The 14,013-nt window shown below is 35.8% G+C and overlaps 1 protein-coding gene across 2 annotated transcripts in view; it reads right to left on the bottom strand.

Moving 5' to 3' along the window:
• The window catches only part of LOC109110237 (retinoic acid receptor gamma-A-like), a 54,733-nt gene extending 41,141 nt beyond the window's left edge, over positions 1–13,592 (bottom strand). Inside the window, exons 1-2 of one of the 2 annotated variants that reach the window (XM_042713547.1) lie at positions 13,550–13,592; positions 450–742 (exon numbers count right to left, since the gene is read on the bottom strand). In XM_042713547.1, the coding sequence (XP_042569481.1) occupies positions 450–618 (169 nt within the window). In that variant the 5' untranslated portion in view covers positions 619–742; positions 13,550–13,592. Of the gene's footprint in view, positions 1–449; positions 743–13,251 lie in introns of both variants that reach the window. The other variant, XM_042713548.1, reaches the window with a different exon arrangement.
• Between the last annotated feature and the right edge of the window lie 421 nt (positions 13,593–14,013).

Raw genomic sequence — 14,013 nt, 5'->3', positions numbered from 1 at the left:
ATGTTCTGCTTTTTGCGCATGTAAAATGAATCCCCGGGAAACAAATGTTAGTAATTTTAACGGGTCACAGACACTTATCCTTTCTAATTTAATTCAATTCTAATTTAAAATAATGTTGTCGGTTAGCGGTTAATAATCGGTTAATGAGCGTCGGTTGTCGGTTAGGAAAAATAACCGAAATATACATCCCTAGCACACTATTTTAAATGTTGCATTTTATTGATGCAAAACACATTCTGTTTTACATATATAATAATTAAAAACCATCTAAGATCTTCATAACACATAATAATAATAATAATAAATTCAAGACATAAAAAGTAACCCCTCTTAGTGCCTGAAGATACACCTCAAAATGAAATCTTTTTTAAAAACCTAAAGGAAAACAGCATTCAGTAACTTTCCATCCTAACAGCAATAAACGAATGCAGAACAGGTTCAATACTCACACAACGCTGCCATCTCTTTGGGAAGGTCCGCCCCAAACCGTCCAAACAGGCTACTATTGGTCAGCAGGTCGAAGGGGGAGTGGCTCCGCATGGAATTGAAGGCAAAGGGGTAAACAGCAGGTGGGAAGCCGGTCATGTGACCCACCTGCCGTTCCCGGTTGGTTGCCATGGCGACGGTTGGTTGCCAAAGGCTGATCGGGCCTATTGTGCGCTTCAACTGCCTGTGTGACAATGTTGGCAAACTTCTCAGGTCTGTGTCACGGCTCGGCTTTCACTGGTACAACAGGACATACCTTCAGGAGGAAACATATAGTGTAAGTTAAGCACTTTTTACAAAGAATTATAAACAGTAGTAAAACAGTTCAGTGAGTCAAAGATCCACATAAACAGGGCAAACTGCACATTTACTCACTCTCAACTTAAGCAGCTCAAGACCCAAATTACTTTATTTCTTCATTATTCACTCAAAATCTTCCACTCAAGTGGATTTGAGAACACTTGATTGAATCACTGACTCTGAGTGGGTTAAATGGACCAGACCAATTCAAGAATGAATCATTCAGTCTGGTTTTGTGAATCAGGTCAGCTAGTTCGTTGAAAAGAACAACTCAGAAGAATGATTTGTTCACTTAGTTCCCTCATTAATTCATCAAGGATATGAAGCAGATGTCAAGGCCTTTAGAGAATATATTCTCTGTCTCTTCCTCACACAACGCCATCATACAGCTTCAGAAGATTTGAAATATAGTGCACAAATCATACTTTTTGAAGCTTGAAAGCTCCAGTTCCATTGCATGGAAAATGTGACTAGTACATTGTAAAATGAAATGATGGTGGTGGAATGACATGAGCATGAATAAATGATAACAGCATGTTAATTTCCGGGTGAACTAATCTTTTAAGAACCCCTAACGCAGCATAAACAGCAATCTGAGAGTTTCTCACATCAGTTTAACAACAACCCAGCACCCAGTGCATTAGAGCGCGTGTGTGTTTGAGAGGAGGGTGGGGTCTGAGGGAAATCGATGGGGTGATATGTAAAAACGGAGGGAGGAAAAGAAAGAGAGCAAAAAAAGAATGAAGGGGAGGGAGGGAAATAAAAAAGCGGTTAGGAAAAAGTTAGCTTGAGGCAGGAGAAGAGAAACAGAGGGAGGGAGAAGTGAGCGCTCTTTTCTGCTCCGTTTTGAAAGGTGTCCAGACATTTGTGGTGTTTCCAGGCTATTCCATATGAGTTAAATCACCCAAACTCCACAAGAAAGAGCTTCTCTGTTTGTCCTGCCAGTCTCTCAGCACTGCACGACTACAGTCGGCCTCTCACAGACCTGAGGCCCCAACGCAGGCTCCAATGGAGAAGATGAGAGCTGGAGAGAAACTGTAAGAGAAGGACTGAAAGGAAGAGGTGACAGCTTGTTGTCCATCTTTTGTTGGGCATCTTTTCGATAACGTTTCCATTCGATTTCTTTCACAAACACAAACGTGTTTGTCAAAAATGAAACCAGAAACCTCACTAAATTCTGATTGATACTTAAAACAAGAAAGCATGATGTCTTGATATATTATGCAGTTTTGCTTCTCAAAAACATTTTGTCTTGTTTTAAGGATGTTTAGGTATTTCCGCTGGAAAACAAGTTTTTTTGGCAGTGAATGCGAATCCTGCTTAACGTCTCTCTTACGTACACTTTTCAATAAGACAACATCTTCATCACTGCACTAGTGAATGCTGGGATGTCCCTTTCAGTTTTTTGTTTCTTCTCCCTTGAGTGATTTTTATGAGTGGGTGGTGCTGGCGGCTTGTTGTTTAAATGTGGTTTTTGAAAAAGAGCTGAGCCAAAGAATTCAGCACTTTTTGGAAGCGCTGTGGTTTGTGAATCAGGGCAAAAAGCAAGGGAAAAATCATGCTCATAAATTCGGCATAAACATTGACCAAGCTGAGAGAAATAAAGAAAAAAAAGCAGACAGATTCAGTGACAGAGTCCGGGCACTGGGGGGCACTACGGGGGCGGCACTCCGGCCAGGAAAGAAGCCTGGGCTTTCCAAAACACACATTCATACAGTCTCTTTCTCACTGTCGCATAAAAACACTTGCACCTGAACACATAGTCTTTGAGAGAAATACTGTGCTCCCTTTCCATAACAGATGAACACAGCTCTACTGTAATCCACATAATGAAACCCTTAGAAACCTCTTTCCAAGTGCCACACACACACATACCTCAAGAGGTTTTCTTGGGCACTTAAAACACATTTTCAAACTTTATTCGTTTCATTTGTCTACTAACAATGCCCAACAGTGGATATGCAGGCATCACAGGACTAAGAGTTTTTGTCCTTTTTTTTTTGGCAATTTTTCTAGATATCTCTTCCATCAGATATCAAGTTAAGGATTGTGTTTAATAGCATTCCGGGGTGGAAATGACATTTTAAAACTTTTGAAATAAAATGGCTGGCTCCTTTGTCTTACTAAGGTAAAACTTTAGCTACTTTTTTCTTTATTCGAAAACACAATAAAAAACGTAATATTTATTGATTGATTTATTTATTTATTTGTATACACAATAAAAAACGTAATATTTATTGATTGATTTAACTTTGTTTTCCTCACACATCCTGTCTCTCTTATTTCCTCTAAATCTATATATATAATATATATATTATTGTTTTAAAAATTGTGCAAATGATACCACAGGCAAAGGACAGTCTTTTTTTTTTGAAAAATGGATATAAATCATATTAAAAACTGTAATATTTCTTTATTGATTTTGCTTTGTTTCCTTCACATCACTCATATTTCATCTCAAGCTCTGCACAGACATTGTGACCAAATAGACTAATGTTTTTTTCTTTTAAAATTGTTTTACAAATTGTGCAAATGACGCCACAACAGAGGGGTTTTTAAAAAATTGATATAAATAATTTTCACAGAATAATTAATTAAATTACTGGATTAAAGATGGTTTAAAAATAAAAATAAAAACCATAGATTTTTAAATCATTTAACCTACATAAAATGCATTCAAAAAGCAGCAAAAATAAGTGATGCAGACATGATTAAAAAGTTGCTAAGACCTTCATAAAGCAAAAAGAAAAAAGTTGAAATCCAAAAAAAAAAAAAAAAAAATATATATTATATATATATATATATATAATAGTGCTCAGAGAAAAAAAAAGTAGAACAGAATATTCTATAAGAATATACTGCAAAAACATTCATTAAAAAACTAAAACAAATATCTTCTCCCCCTTAATGTGCCATTTTCTTTCATGGCTCCATATACACATCTGCCCAACACACCACACACACACACACACACACACACACAAACAAACACACACTCTCTCCAGCCTCTCTGGTTCTGTTTCTTTCAGCAGAGCCAGTTAATTACAGCCTACTGCTGCAGGCAGCTTCAAACCACCACTAATTTAGAGTTCCATTACAGTAAACTCTTCCACATGTGCATCCAAGCTAGGGTGGCCACGTCTAAGGAAGGAGCTCTGCAGATAGGCACACGCCCATAGCCAGCCACAACAAGGCCTTGCCATCTTCCTCCTCCCACTCTTTTTTTCTCTAGGTCTGGTTTTCATCAGAGACTGTGTGCCCTCGAACCCATCCCTGCCCATACTGCCCCCCTTCCCAAAACCCCCTCCCGCTGCCGCTGGAGCTCCGTCCATGACCCCTCAGAACTGTTCCATATGTAATAGATATCATTTAGAGCTCACCATTCAAAACCACACATTGCCGAAGTCAACATGAGGCAGCATAGGATAAATTCTTCGCAATTGAAGCGGAGTGGAGCTGCTCGCTCTCAGGCCAAATGTGCTATTTGCTGAACTGAAAGCGTTACTGTGAACTAAAATAATAGCATAATTATGTTTTCCACACATATCAGTCAAGGTTGGGAAATATTTGTTATATATCCACCAGGAATGTTACCAGACTTCTATTCCAATGATCCAATTGAAATGCTTAGTTTCTACTGTCATATGCAAGGCATGAAATATAATCAGATATCATTATATGCTAAAACAGTCAATTAAGATATAAGATAAGATTAAATAAGATCTTAAAAATAAGATCTTAAAAATCTTAAAAATATTGTACATTTTCTCAGATCAATTCTCAGATTAAAGTAAGATTATCTTTTAAGTCATTTTTAATTATTTATATATTTTAATATATTTCTTTTTAAATGTATTTACTTATTTTAAATGTTTTTATTTATTTTTCATGTACATATTTTTTTTAAGTATTTTTAATGTAATTAATCTTTATTTATTTATTTAAATCCTTATTTATTTCCAGATAAAACAAGTCATGTATTGTATATTTTCTCAAATTAAGAAAAGATTATCATTTAAATTAATGAGTATACATTTAAATATGTTTACTTATGTTTTTAAAAGACATTTATTGTTTTTTTTTATCAATTTTTACAACCATTTTAATGTATTTTTAAATGTATGTATTTACCTGTTCATTTGTTTAAATATATATTTTATTTACTTATGTATTTATTTACTTTTAACTGGCATTAATAAAACTGATAGATTAGATTGATTAGACTGATCACAGGATGAAAAATTTGAAACTGAACTAAATACAGCATAAGAATTACTGGACTAAATACAGCACAAATTAAAAATGGTGTAAACAAACGGTCTGCTGGAAATACAAATCTGGCCCTCACTATAATATTTTGGGTTTGCATTAACTCTAAGTCTTCTGAACTTTTGACTCTTACCAGTAGTAAGAACATCAAGAAATAAAATAAGGAGTAGGTTGGGAATTAAATAAAAAGCTGAGGAAAAGAAACAACACGACCTGCGGGAGAGACAGAGGAGAAAAACATCAAAATCACACCCACAAAAACTTTTACAGGGAGAGAAAAAGAAAGCAGAAAATAGTGGAAAAGGAGGAGGAAAAAAGGGAGCCGGGGAAAATCTCAAATCTTATGCAGCCATTTGAAAAGAGGGGAACTGATTGAAAAGGGATCTGTGTGTTCCTAGAATTTATCCAAACACAATAATGAATTAATAAAACACTTGGCGCCTGTGTATTTTCATGAGTCACATCGGCAAAGAGTTTTACAGAGTATGTTCTGCTTTTATGGCAGGCGGGCTTTGCAGAAAGTGAGCTCATTCTAGGGCCCTCGCCCTCTCTCTCTCTGGCACAGGCCGCACACACACACACACACACACGTGTAAGTACATACATGTTCTCTCATTACTGCTATTCTCTGGCTGATCCTTACACACACACTCATTCTAACTCCTCTAGCCCACTCTGGGCCGAGAGGGGGGCAGCGGCTGGCACCCACCACAGACCCGGCGTTTGCAGGGATTATAAGAACAGGCTGGGACTTTCCAAAAGCCTGATTTCACCACCGTTTCTACATTGCTCTTCACAGAACAAACACATCATTAGCAGAGCATGCTGAGGCCTATTAGCCACAGAGAAAGAAAGAAAGATTGAGCGAGACGAAGAGAGAGAGAGAGAGAGAGAGAGAGAGAGAGAGAGAGAGAGAAAATGCCCCTGGCATGGTTGGGTGATGCGCTGTGTATCTCTGACAGAATCAGCTCTATGTGATTCATGGCTCTTCGGGGCTGGGTCGAGCCAGGCTGGTGACGTCCTCTGAAGTACTGCAGTTTGCCACTGTGAAAAGGGTAAGCAGGTTGTGTTTAGAGGAAGAAAAAGTATCCTGTTCAACTCAGCAGAGAATCGCCTTTCACGGATCAAGTGTCCCTGTTGCCGAAGGTATCACGTTCTTGCTTGGAAAACCTACACTAGTAGTTGAGACCTACACTAATGGTCAAAAGTTTGGAATAATTATTATTTTTTTAATGTTTAGAAAGAAGTCTTTTATGCTCACCAATGCTGCATTTACTGTAAGTGATTAAAAACACAGGTGAAACTGTAATACTGTGAAATATTATTACGATTTAGAATAACTTTTATATTTGAATATAATGTACAATGTAATTTATTCCTGAACTGCATTTTCAGCATCATTACTCCAGTCTTCAGTGTCTCATGATCCTTCAGAAATCATTCTAATATGCTGATTTGCTGCTCCACAAAAATATTACATATTTTCAACATTGGTATTAATAAGAAAATGTTTCTTGAGCACCAAATCAACATATTATTCCAAACATTTGACCCGTAATGCAAGTTTTGAGCCATCACAAAAATCACTCCTAACTGGCATACAATGAAAAAGTATTTTTAAAAAACCCAAGGCGTCATAGGAGGCATTAACCGCCGGAGCTGATGGCGAGTTATTTTTTTCCTCCCTCTTCCTGGCTAAAACCACAATCCATTCTTCCTCCAAAGCTGTGACGGATTTGGGATGGTACAGCGGTTTGGGTTCATTTCCTGTCTACACTCTGAATATTTCCACTCCTTCGTTCTAAGCTCACGGTGCTCTACTTTAAAAGCTACTTTAACTTTCCACATTAGCTTTCCTGCTGTCGATCAGCGCTAAGACGGATTGACACATCCGAACGTATACTTTTAAACAGCCCTAGAAAGGCAGAGGTACTGTATAGCGGAGGCCACAAGAACGATCAAATGTCTCATGGACAAGGGCTCTTGAAACTCAAGCTCACTTAAAGAGCAAATATAAACTGTTCCATTCCTAAAAAAACAAGAAGCAAAAAGAGAGAAAGACACTTTCATCTAATCAGAGTCATTGGACCAGCAACATAAAGGGCATGGGTTTGATTCCCTGAGAATGCACTAAATGCTTCACAAAAACACCTCACATTTCCAAGGCACTCAACAGTTAATATGCAAATAATATGCAAAAAATAAAACAAAACCAGACAGAACAACTAGGTTTTTAACACAGCAATGCCATCATCAAACTATTTTGTGTTCCTCAATGAAACTTTCAGTAAAGGAATCATTTGAACATTTTAATAATCTAAAGAACCTTTTGTGCATTCGTCTTCATGAAATCAGATGCCAATAAAGAACCGTTATTTTTAAAACTGTCTGTTTATTGACTACCAGATTCCTAAAATGCATGCACAGTAAAAGTATTAAATGCTTCACAAAAACTCTTCACAATCTGAGGGACACTACAATTTAAATATGCCAAAAAAATAAACCAGAAAACACAAACCACATCTGACCATAAAAAGAAGAGATCTGCTTATAGTTTGCATATTTTCTGCTGAAAAATAATTATCACATCCTGCATAAAACATAAGTATATGTGTACAAGGGATGATAACAGCAAGCTTTGATGAATAAAACTTGATGTCTACTTGTTATGCACAGGAGACATTACAATAAGACACAGCTCTGTGTGCAGTAACCTTGAATGAAAACTGTGTGGAATCAATTGAAGAAAGATGTTTGGAGACGAGACACATTGTGTGGAAAGTCTGCAGCTGAGGAACCTCCAGGCACTGTGGAGGTCACATGGTCATAAGGAGGGTCAGAACTGAGTGCTGAAGGTTCAAAGGCCAGACGTCATTAACACGCACATACAATCACACATTAATTCAGAAAGAAAACTTTTTAATGATTAATTTCTTGTTTTATTTTTCCACTACATGCCCTATCCCAGCATCACAGCAGGGGACAGTGGTTACAGTGCTGTCAAGTGGCAATAATAAACAATAGTAAAATATAGCCTCGCCGAATTGGCCCACTGCAAAATTAAACAAAGCATATAATTGTCATCAGGCAGTCGTTTCCGAGAAAGCCCTTCATAAACCTTTTTATTGTGGGAGATAAAACTGACACATTCAAATTCCTCTGCCTTCTGACAGGGCAAATGGTAGCACAACATTAAGAGTGACAGATGATCTTCTGCTTTGGACTCACATATCCCATCAATTAAAACCCGTCTGACACTGAACCCTTTCCTGGCACCCAACAAACATTCTTCACACCCAATCAGTGACAATGCCATAATATCCATCACACCACTTTGGTATATCTTGCCCCTCAAGTAATAATTTAAAGGAGTGCATTATGTAGTCTCACAGCCCCAGATGTAAGGCTCAAGTACCCCGTCATTCACAATAAACCATAAATGTGTGCTCTTACACTGGATATCATTTAACACTGTCATTAACATTTTCCACTTTTAAACTAAAATAATCAATAATGTAATTCTTTATTGATTGACAAGGTAACTCCTCTCAAAGTATTGAATTAATTACCCCAAAAAATATTATATAAACAAATTATAAAAATATTCTATATAATTAAATAATTTTTTTATAATTTGTTTATATAATATTTCTATAATATTTGTTTATATAATTATTCTATTATATAAACAAATTATACAAATATATATATATATATATATATAATTTTTTATATATTTTTTAATTATTTTATATATATATATATATATATATATATATATATATTTAATTAACTAATAAAAAAAACATATATATATATATATATATTTATATATATATATATATATATTTAAAAATTATTAAAATTATTCAAAATATTCTATAAATAAAACATCAAGTTAACAAAAAATATATATTTAATAATTAATGTTAAATGTTTTCAAAAAGCTTTTTAAATCATTAACACTCACTTTTTACTACAGTATACTATTTAAACAGGTGTAAGTCACACTTGTTCTAAATTCTCTTTTTTTCTTAATAAATAAATAAATAAATAAATAAATAACCAAACTTCCGAGGTTTGGATGAGGTTTACGACACATGCAAGAACGAGAGCAATGGAAAGAGTGATGGGATAAATGGAGTGGACGAAAGACAGTTCTGACAGTTCTGTTCCACAGTGTGATGTGGACAAGGTGAGCGCAGGCACATTGCAAGAATGGATAAACAACAAAAAAAGAAGCACATTTATAGACTCATAAAACATCTGAACGGAGGGAAAATGAACACAACCAGTGAGCTTATTTATTGCAGTACTCCTCTGTGGCTTGCAGTATTCCTCAGTGGGAAATGAGATTAAATAATTGGTTAAGGATCAGAGCATTAACGTGATCGTTGCTAGATTGTAGTTGTGGTTTATTACATAGCGTAATCAGACAAGAAATCAGGTTTATAAAAACAAATGACATGGCCGCTGAGCTAAACTAGCCATTTCAGATGAACACAGTTTATTTAATCAGAGCAATAGAAGGTAATAAATGGTGCTCATTACAGTAGCACTGGCACAGGGAGCATTCGCGCTACTGAGTATAAACACACACTAACGTAGACACATTAATAAAAGCCCTGACACACACAGGAACTTTTATAAGCAGATGTCGGACACTCTCTCCCTTTCACAGACACACAGCCTGACATATAAAGTCTTATATACACACGCAGTCAAAGGGATACGTCCCTGCACACCTGCAAAAATATACAGGGGAAGCAGTGATCTGATGGTTTCCTTCATAATTACAGAGTACAGAACAAAGTCCCCCCACCTTCTCTGATCCCCATAAACCACCTGTTCAGCCCCTCCCTGACACTAACATTCTATTGCACCCAAAAATTCCTGAGAGCCATGGATAAACTCCTGGATTTATGATTCCAAGCCAGAAAGCAGCCAGATGAGCTGAAGACTGAAGTAAAATTGGGATCTAGACAGAGAGACAGACCGTGGGGTTTGTCGGTAACACTTTACAATAAGGGTGCACAAATACGCATTAAATAATGCTTAACTAATGCACAGTTAATCATGAGTAAATGTCTCATGAAGAACTAAAGCATTTATTAATGATTACTGCATCAGCAACTAATGCACATTCTATATGATTCATAGACTAAGTAATCAATAAATTGTTATTAGTTAAATGTGTCATAATGTATTAATTCCCTAATAACTTATTATATTAACTAATGAAGTAAATTAATATGTTAATTACCACAATGGGTTGAAGCATGCATTTCAACTTCCAGTTGTCTACTTTAATTAATCATTAGCTAATGATTTGCAAAGCTATCCGTATGTTATGACTTTACTTGTTGAGGCACAGAACTATTAACTAATTGTTAAGTAATATGTCATTGCGGTTATGGATTTTGAATTAGTTAGTAGTTTAATCATTAGCTAATGATTTCAGAATCAAATTGCTATTAAAAGTTCTTCATGAGTTCACATTAAATCATGATATTACAAAAAGTATTAATGCCATAAGTTAGCCAGGTCTTCATGAAAATTTGTATCTATTTATCTTAATATATATATCTATATATATATATATATATATCTATATAGATATATATAGATATATATAATATATATATATCATCTATATATACAATACTATAGTCCATACATAGTTCAAGCTACGACTCAAACCTACTTAATACACATGCTAATCAAAGGGGAGTTTTACACTGAGAAAAAATGGAGTAGGGACAATTTTCACTCAGAAATTGCTACGAAACATCACAAATAATTACAAAACAGAGTAACAATAGAAGCCTGTTTCCTCCACAGGATGAAAAAAAATAAAAATTTAATTGCGAGTTTTTTCTCTTTTTATCAGAATTGTAAAATATAAATTCAGAATTGAGAGATAAAAACATGTGGTTCTGAGAATAAGAAAAAAAGTAAAAACTGCAAGCTATAAACTCGCAATTCCAAGAAAAAGTCCGGATTGTGAAATATAAACTAGCAACTGTGAGAAAAAAGTCAGAATTGTCAGATAAAAAAAATTAAATCGCAATTACTTTTTTATTATTTATTTTGTGGCGAAAACATAAAAACAGAATTGTGAGATATAAACTCTTGCGAGAAAGAATGTCATAATTTTGAGTTTATATTTCGCAATTCTGAGTTGTCGCTTTTTTATTATTATTATTTAAGTTCTGAGTTTACATTTCACAATTCTGACTTTTTTCTCTGAATTGCAAGAAATCAGTTTGAGTTGTAAGAAATAATCTTAGAATTGCAAGAAAAAAATTCAAATTGTAAGATAAAAAGCCACAATTACCTTTTAATTTTTTTTATTCTGTGGCGGAAACAGGTTACCATACATAACACACTGAAATAAAAGTGAAATTTTAAAGTAATTCTTGTAAAACGTACACCAATAATCTTTGTTTTATTTCCAAGTTCGAAAAATATTTTTTTTACAGTGTACCTATAAAAACATTACTAAGAATAAACTATAAATGTTTCAGGAAGTAACACTGCATGTCTAATACTTGCGGTTAGGGTTGGGGCTAGAGTAGGATACAGTGAAGAAAAGACATTTCACCGTCACTCAAAAGGGAAAATACAGTCAAGAATATAATGACAGCAGTTTGCCCAAACACACAAACACATTAAGACACTCCTGTATTCCATTACAGTTACTGTAGCGCTGAGATCAGAATCCACAGTCCTGCTGGAGTCAGAGTGGGAGTTTTGGTTTTTGGTGGAACGTGAATATCTGGTTTGACAATAGTTTGTTTTTCCTTGTCTCTGCTTCTTTTGTCTCAGTTCATCTAAACTCATGTTGCTGATATGTGAGACATAAACAGCTGAAGACAGAAAAGGGCTGGCCCATTCTTTTCTCATTAAAAAAAGAAGTGCCGTGCATACATTTGTTTGTGCAAGTGCTGAGTAAGTCTGTTGTTTTTAATGTTGTAACGCGCTCAGACTGCTCCTCTGGCCCAGATGTGTGTGTTTGGATGTGAACATTCTGACACATGTTAAAAGAAGACATCATAAATCACGACTGGCTCTGACACTATTAAACACCGCTGGCATAAACTTTCAAAAAAAACTTTTTAGCTCATGAAAATCTCACACACAACCTGTTGAAAAGCGAAAGAAAGCAAGTTTCTTTCAGATCACAGACTGATCCAAAGCACTGAGTCAGAAAAACACAAAGAACAGGTGCTACAGTCAATGCAATGGGCTTCACAGTACTGAAGTTCAGCTATCAGGTAATACAAGAGAAAAAGCAACACAAAAAGCCATTGATATGTGCATTTTTTATGCATTTTATTACTTCTCACAATAGAACAAATGGAATACTTGGTCAAAGAAACTGCACTGTACAAAACCAATATGTAGACGTTACCTTCAAGGGATAGCAAACTCACAGTCCATATACCTCATATGCCTCATATGCTATATTCCAAGCCTTCGGAAGCCATAATACGGGTTTGTGTGCCAAACAAACCCAAATTAACTGACAACGTTCCTGTGTCTGGACTACCGAGTCAACTCAAGAACCGGAACACATCATTCAGATCAGTTTTGTGAATTGGAACTAATTCATTGAAAAGATCAAACTTATTTACACATGACTACTTCTCTTATGCAGAGCTAGGGCAAATGTCAAAATGATGAGTGGATAAAAAAAGTACATTTTGATTGGTCCCTTGCATTATCGATATGGCTCCAAAAGACTTGGAATATAGTGTATGCGTTATAAGGATAATTTTTATAATATACAGTGACTTTGCATCCGTTTTGAAGTTTCACATCTATAGTAACCATTCACTGTCACTGCAAGGAAAACACATTCATAAACCTTCCTCTATCCCTTTAAAGAACTTGACGCATCTCAATGTATCCAGGTTTACAACATTGTTTATTGATCTTTAATAAAAACCGGTAATGCAGCTGCTACCACATTTTAGGTTTATTGATAGAACAGTTCTACACCGCATGAGATGCTTGTGAAAACACATTTCCCTAAACCACAAGCTGCACACAACACTTAGTCTTGCACAAACTAATCTCAGATTTACACACACATACTTAAAACTTGTAAGCCACAGGGCATTAACACTTAAGGCCAGAAGGAAAACAACACCTGCCAAAGAAATGTTTTACATATGTCAAGGTACAACTCACCAGGTCAAGGTATGCGTCAACGTAACCAGTCATTTCTTTAAACGCATCGCGGATCCAGAAAACTCTCGCACGCGCTCCAGTTAGAACGAATTCAAGAGAACCGAGTCGCGCGAGCGAAACGAACGAACAAAAAGTTACGATCAATGCGATTCTTTCATCACTCTCTCGATTGCATCTACTCTTGTTCAGTTTTAAATCACCGCGACTTCTCCGCTGCCATATGCATCACATCTGACAGACATGAGAGAGCAAACTGATGAAAACATCGTTTGATCGGCTCTGTGAAAGTTAAACTCACCCACTGTGACTAAAATCCGTGAGGAGACGACCAGAGAAGCGCGATGAAAACATCGTTTGTCGTTTCTTTCTCTCTTCTTCCTTTTCTCTGCCTCTCTCCCTCGCTTTCCCTCCCTCTTTCTCTTCTTTTCGTCTCTCTTAGAAATAATTATGAGCTCTGATTCATGAACCCTCTCTGGGTCACGTGACTCCACCCTTCAAATATACAGCACATTTTTCACAAGCCGCAAAATGCCTAGAGGGAAGAAACAGAGGCAAGCTTAAATTTCTGTTTTTAATTCTCTGCCTCTCTTTCTTTCTTTCTTTCTCTTTTTTTCACTCCTTGAACTCTGTGTATTCACAAAGTGACAAGCACTGAGTAGCGCATGATGTAGGAATGTCAACGAGGAACACTCTAGTTAAAAGGCTGGATACAGTTTCTTCTTATCTAAGGCTACATGAAATCTTACTTAACTGATACATGTT

The sequence above is a fragment of the Cyprinus carpio genome, chromosome A23 (genome assembly GCF_018340385.1).
Source record: "Cyprinus carpio isolate SPL01 chromosome A23, ASM1834038v1, whole genome shotgun sequence".
Lineage (NCBI taxonomy): Eukaryota > Metazoa > Chordata > Actinopteri > Cypriniformes > Cyprinidae > Cyprinus > Cyprinus carpio.
The sequence above is the reverse complement of the archived record's forward strand: the minus strand, read 5'-3'. Positions and strand labels throughout refer to the sequence as shown.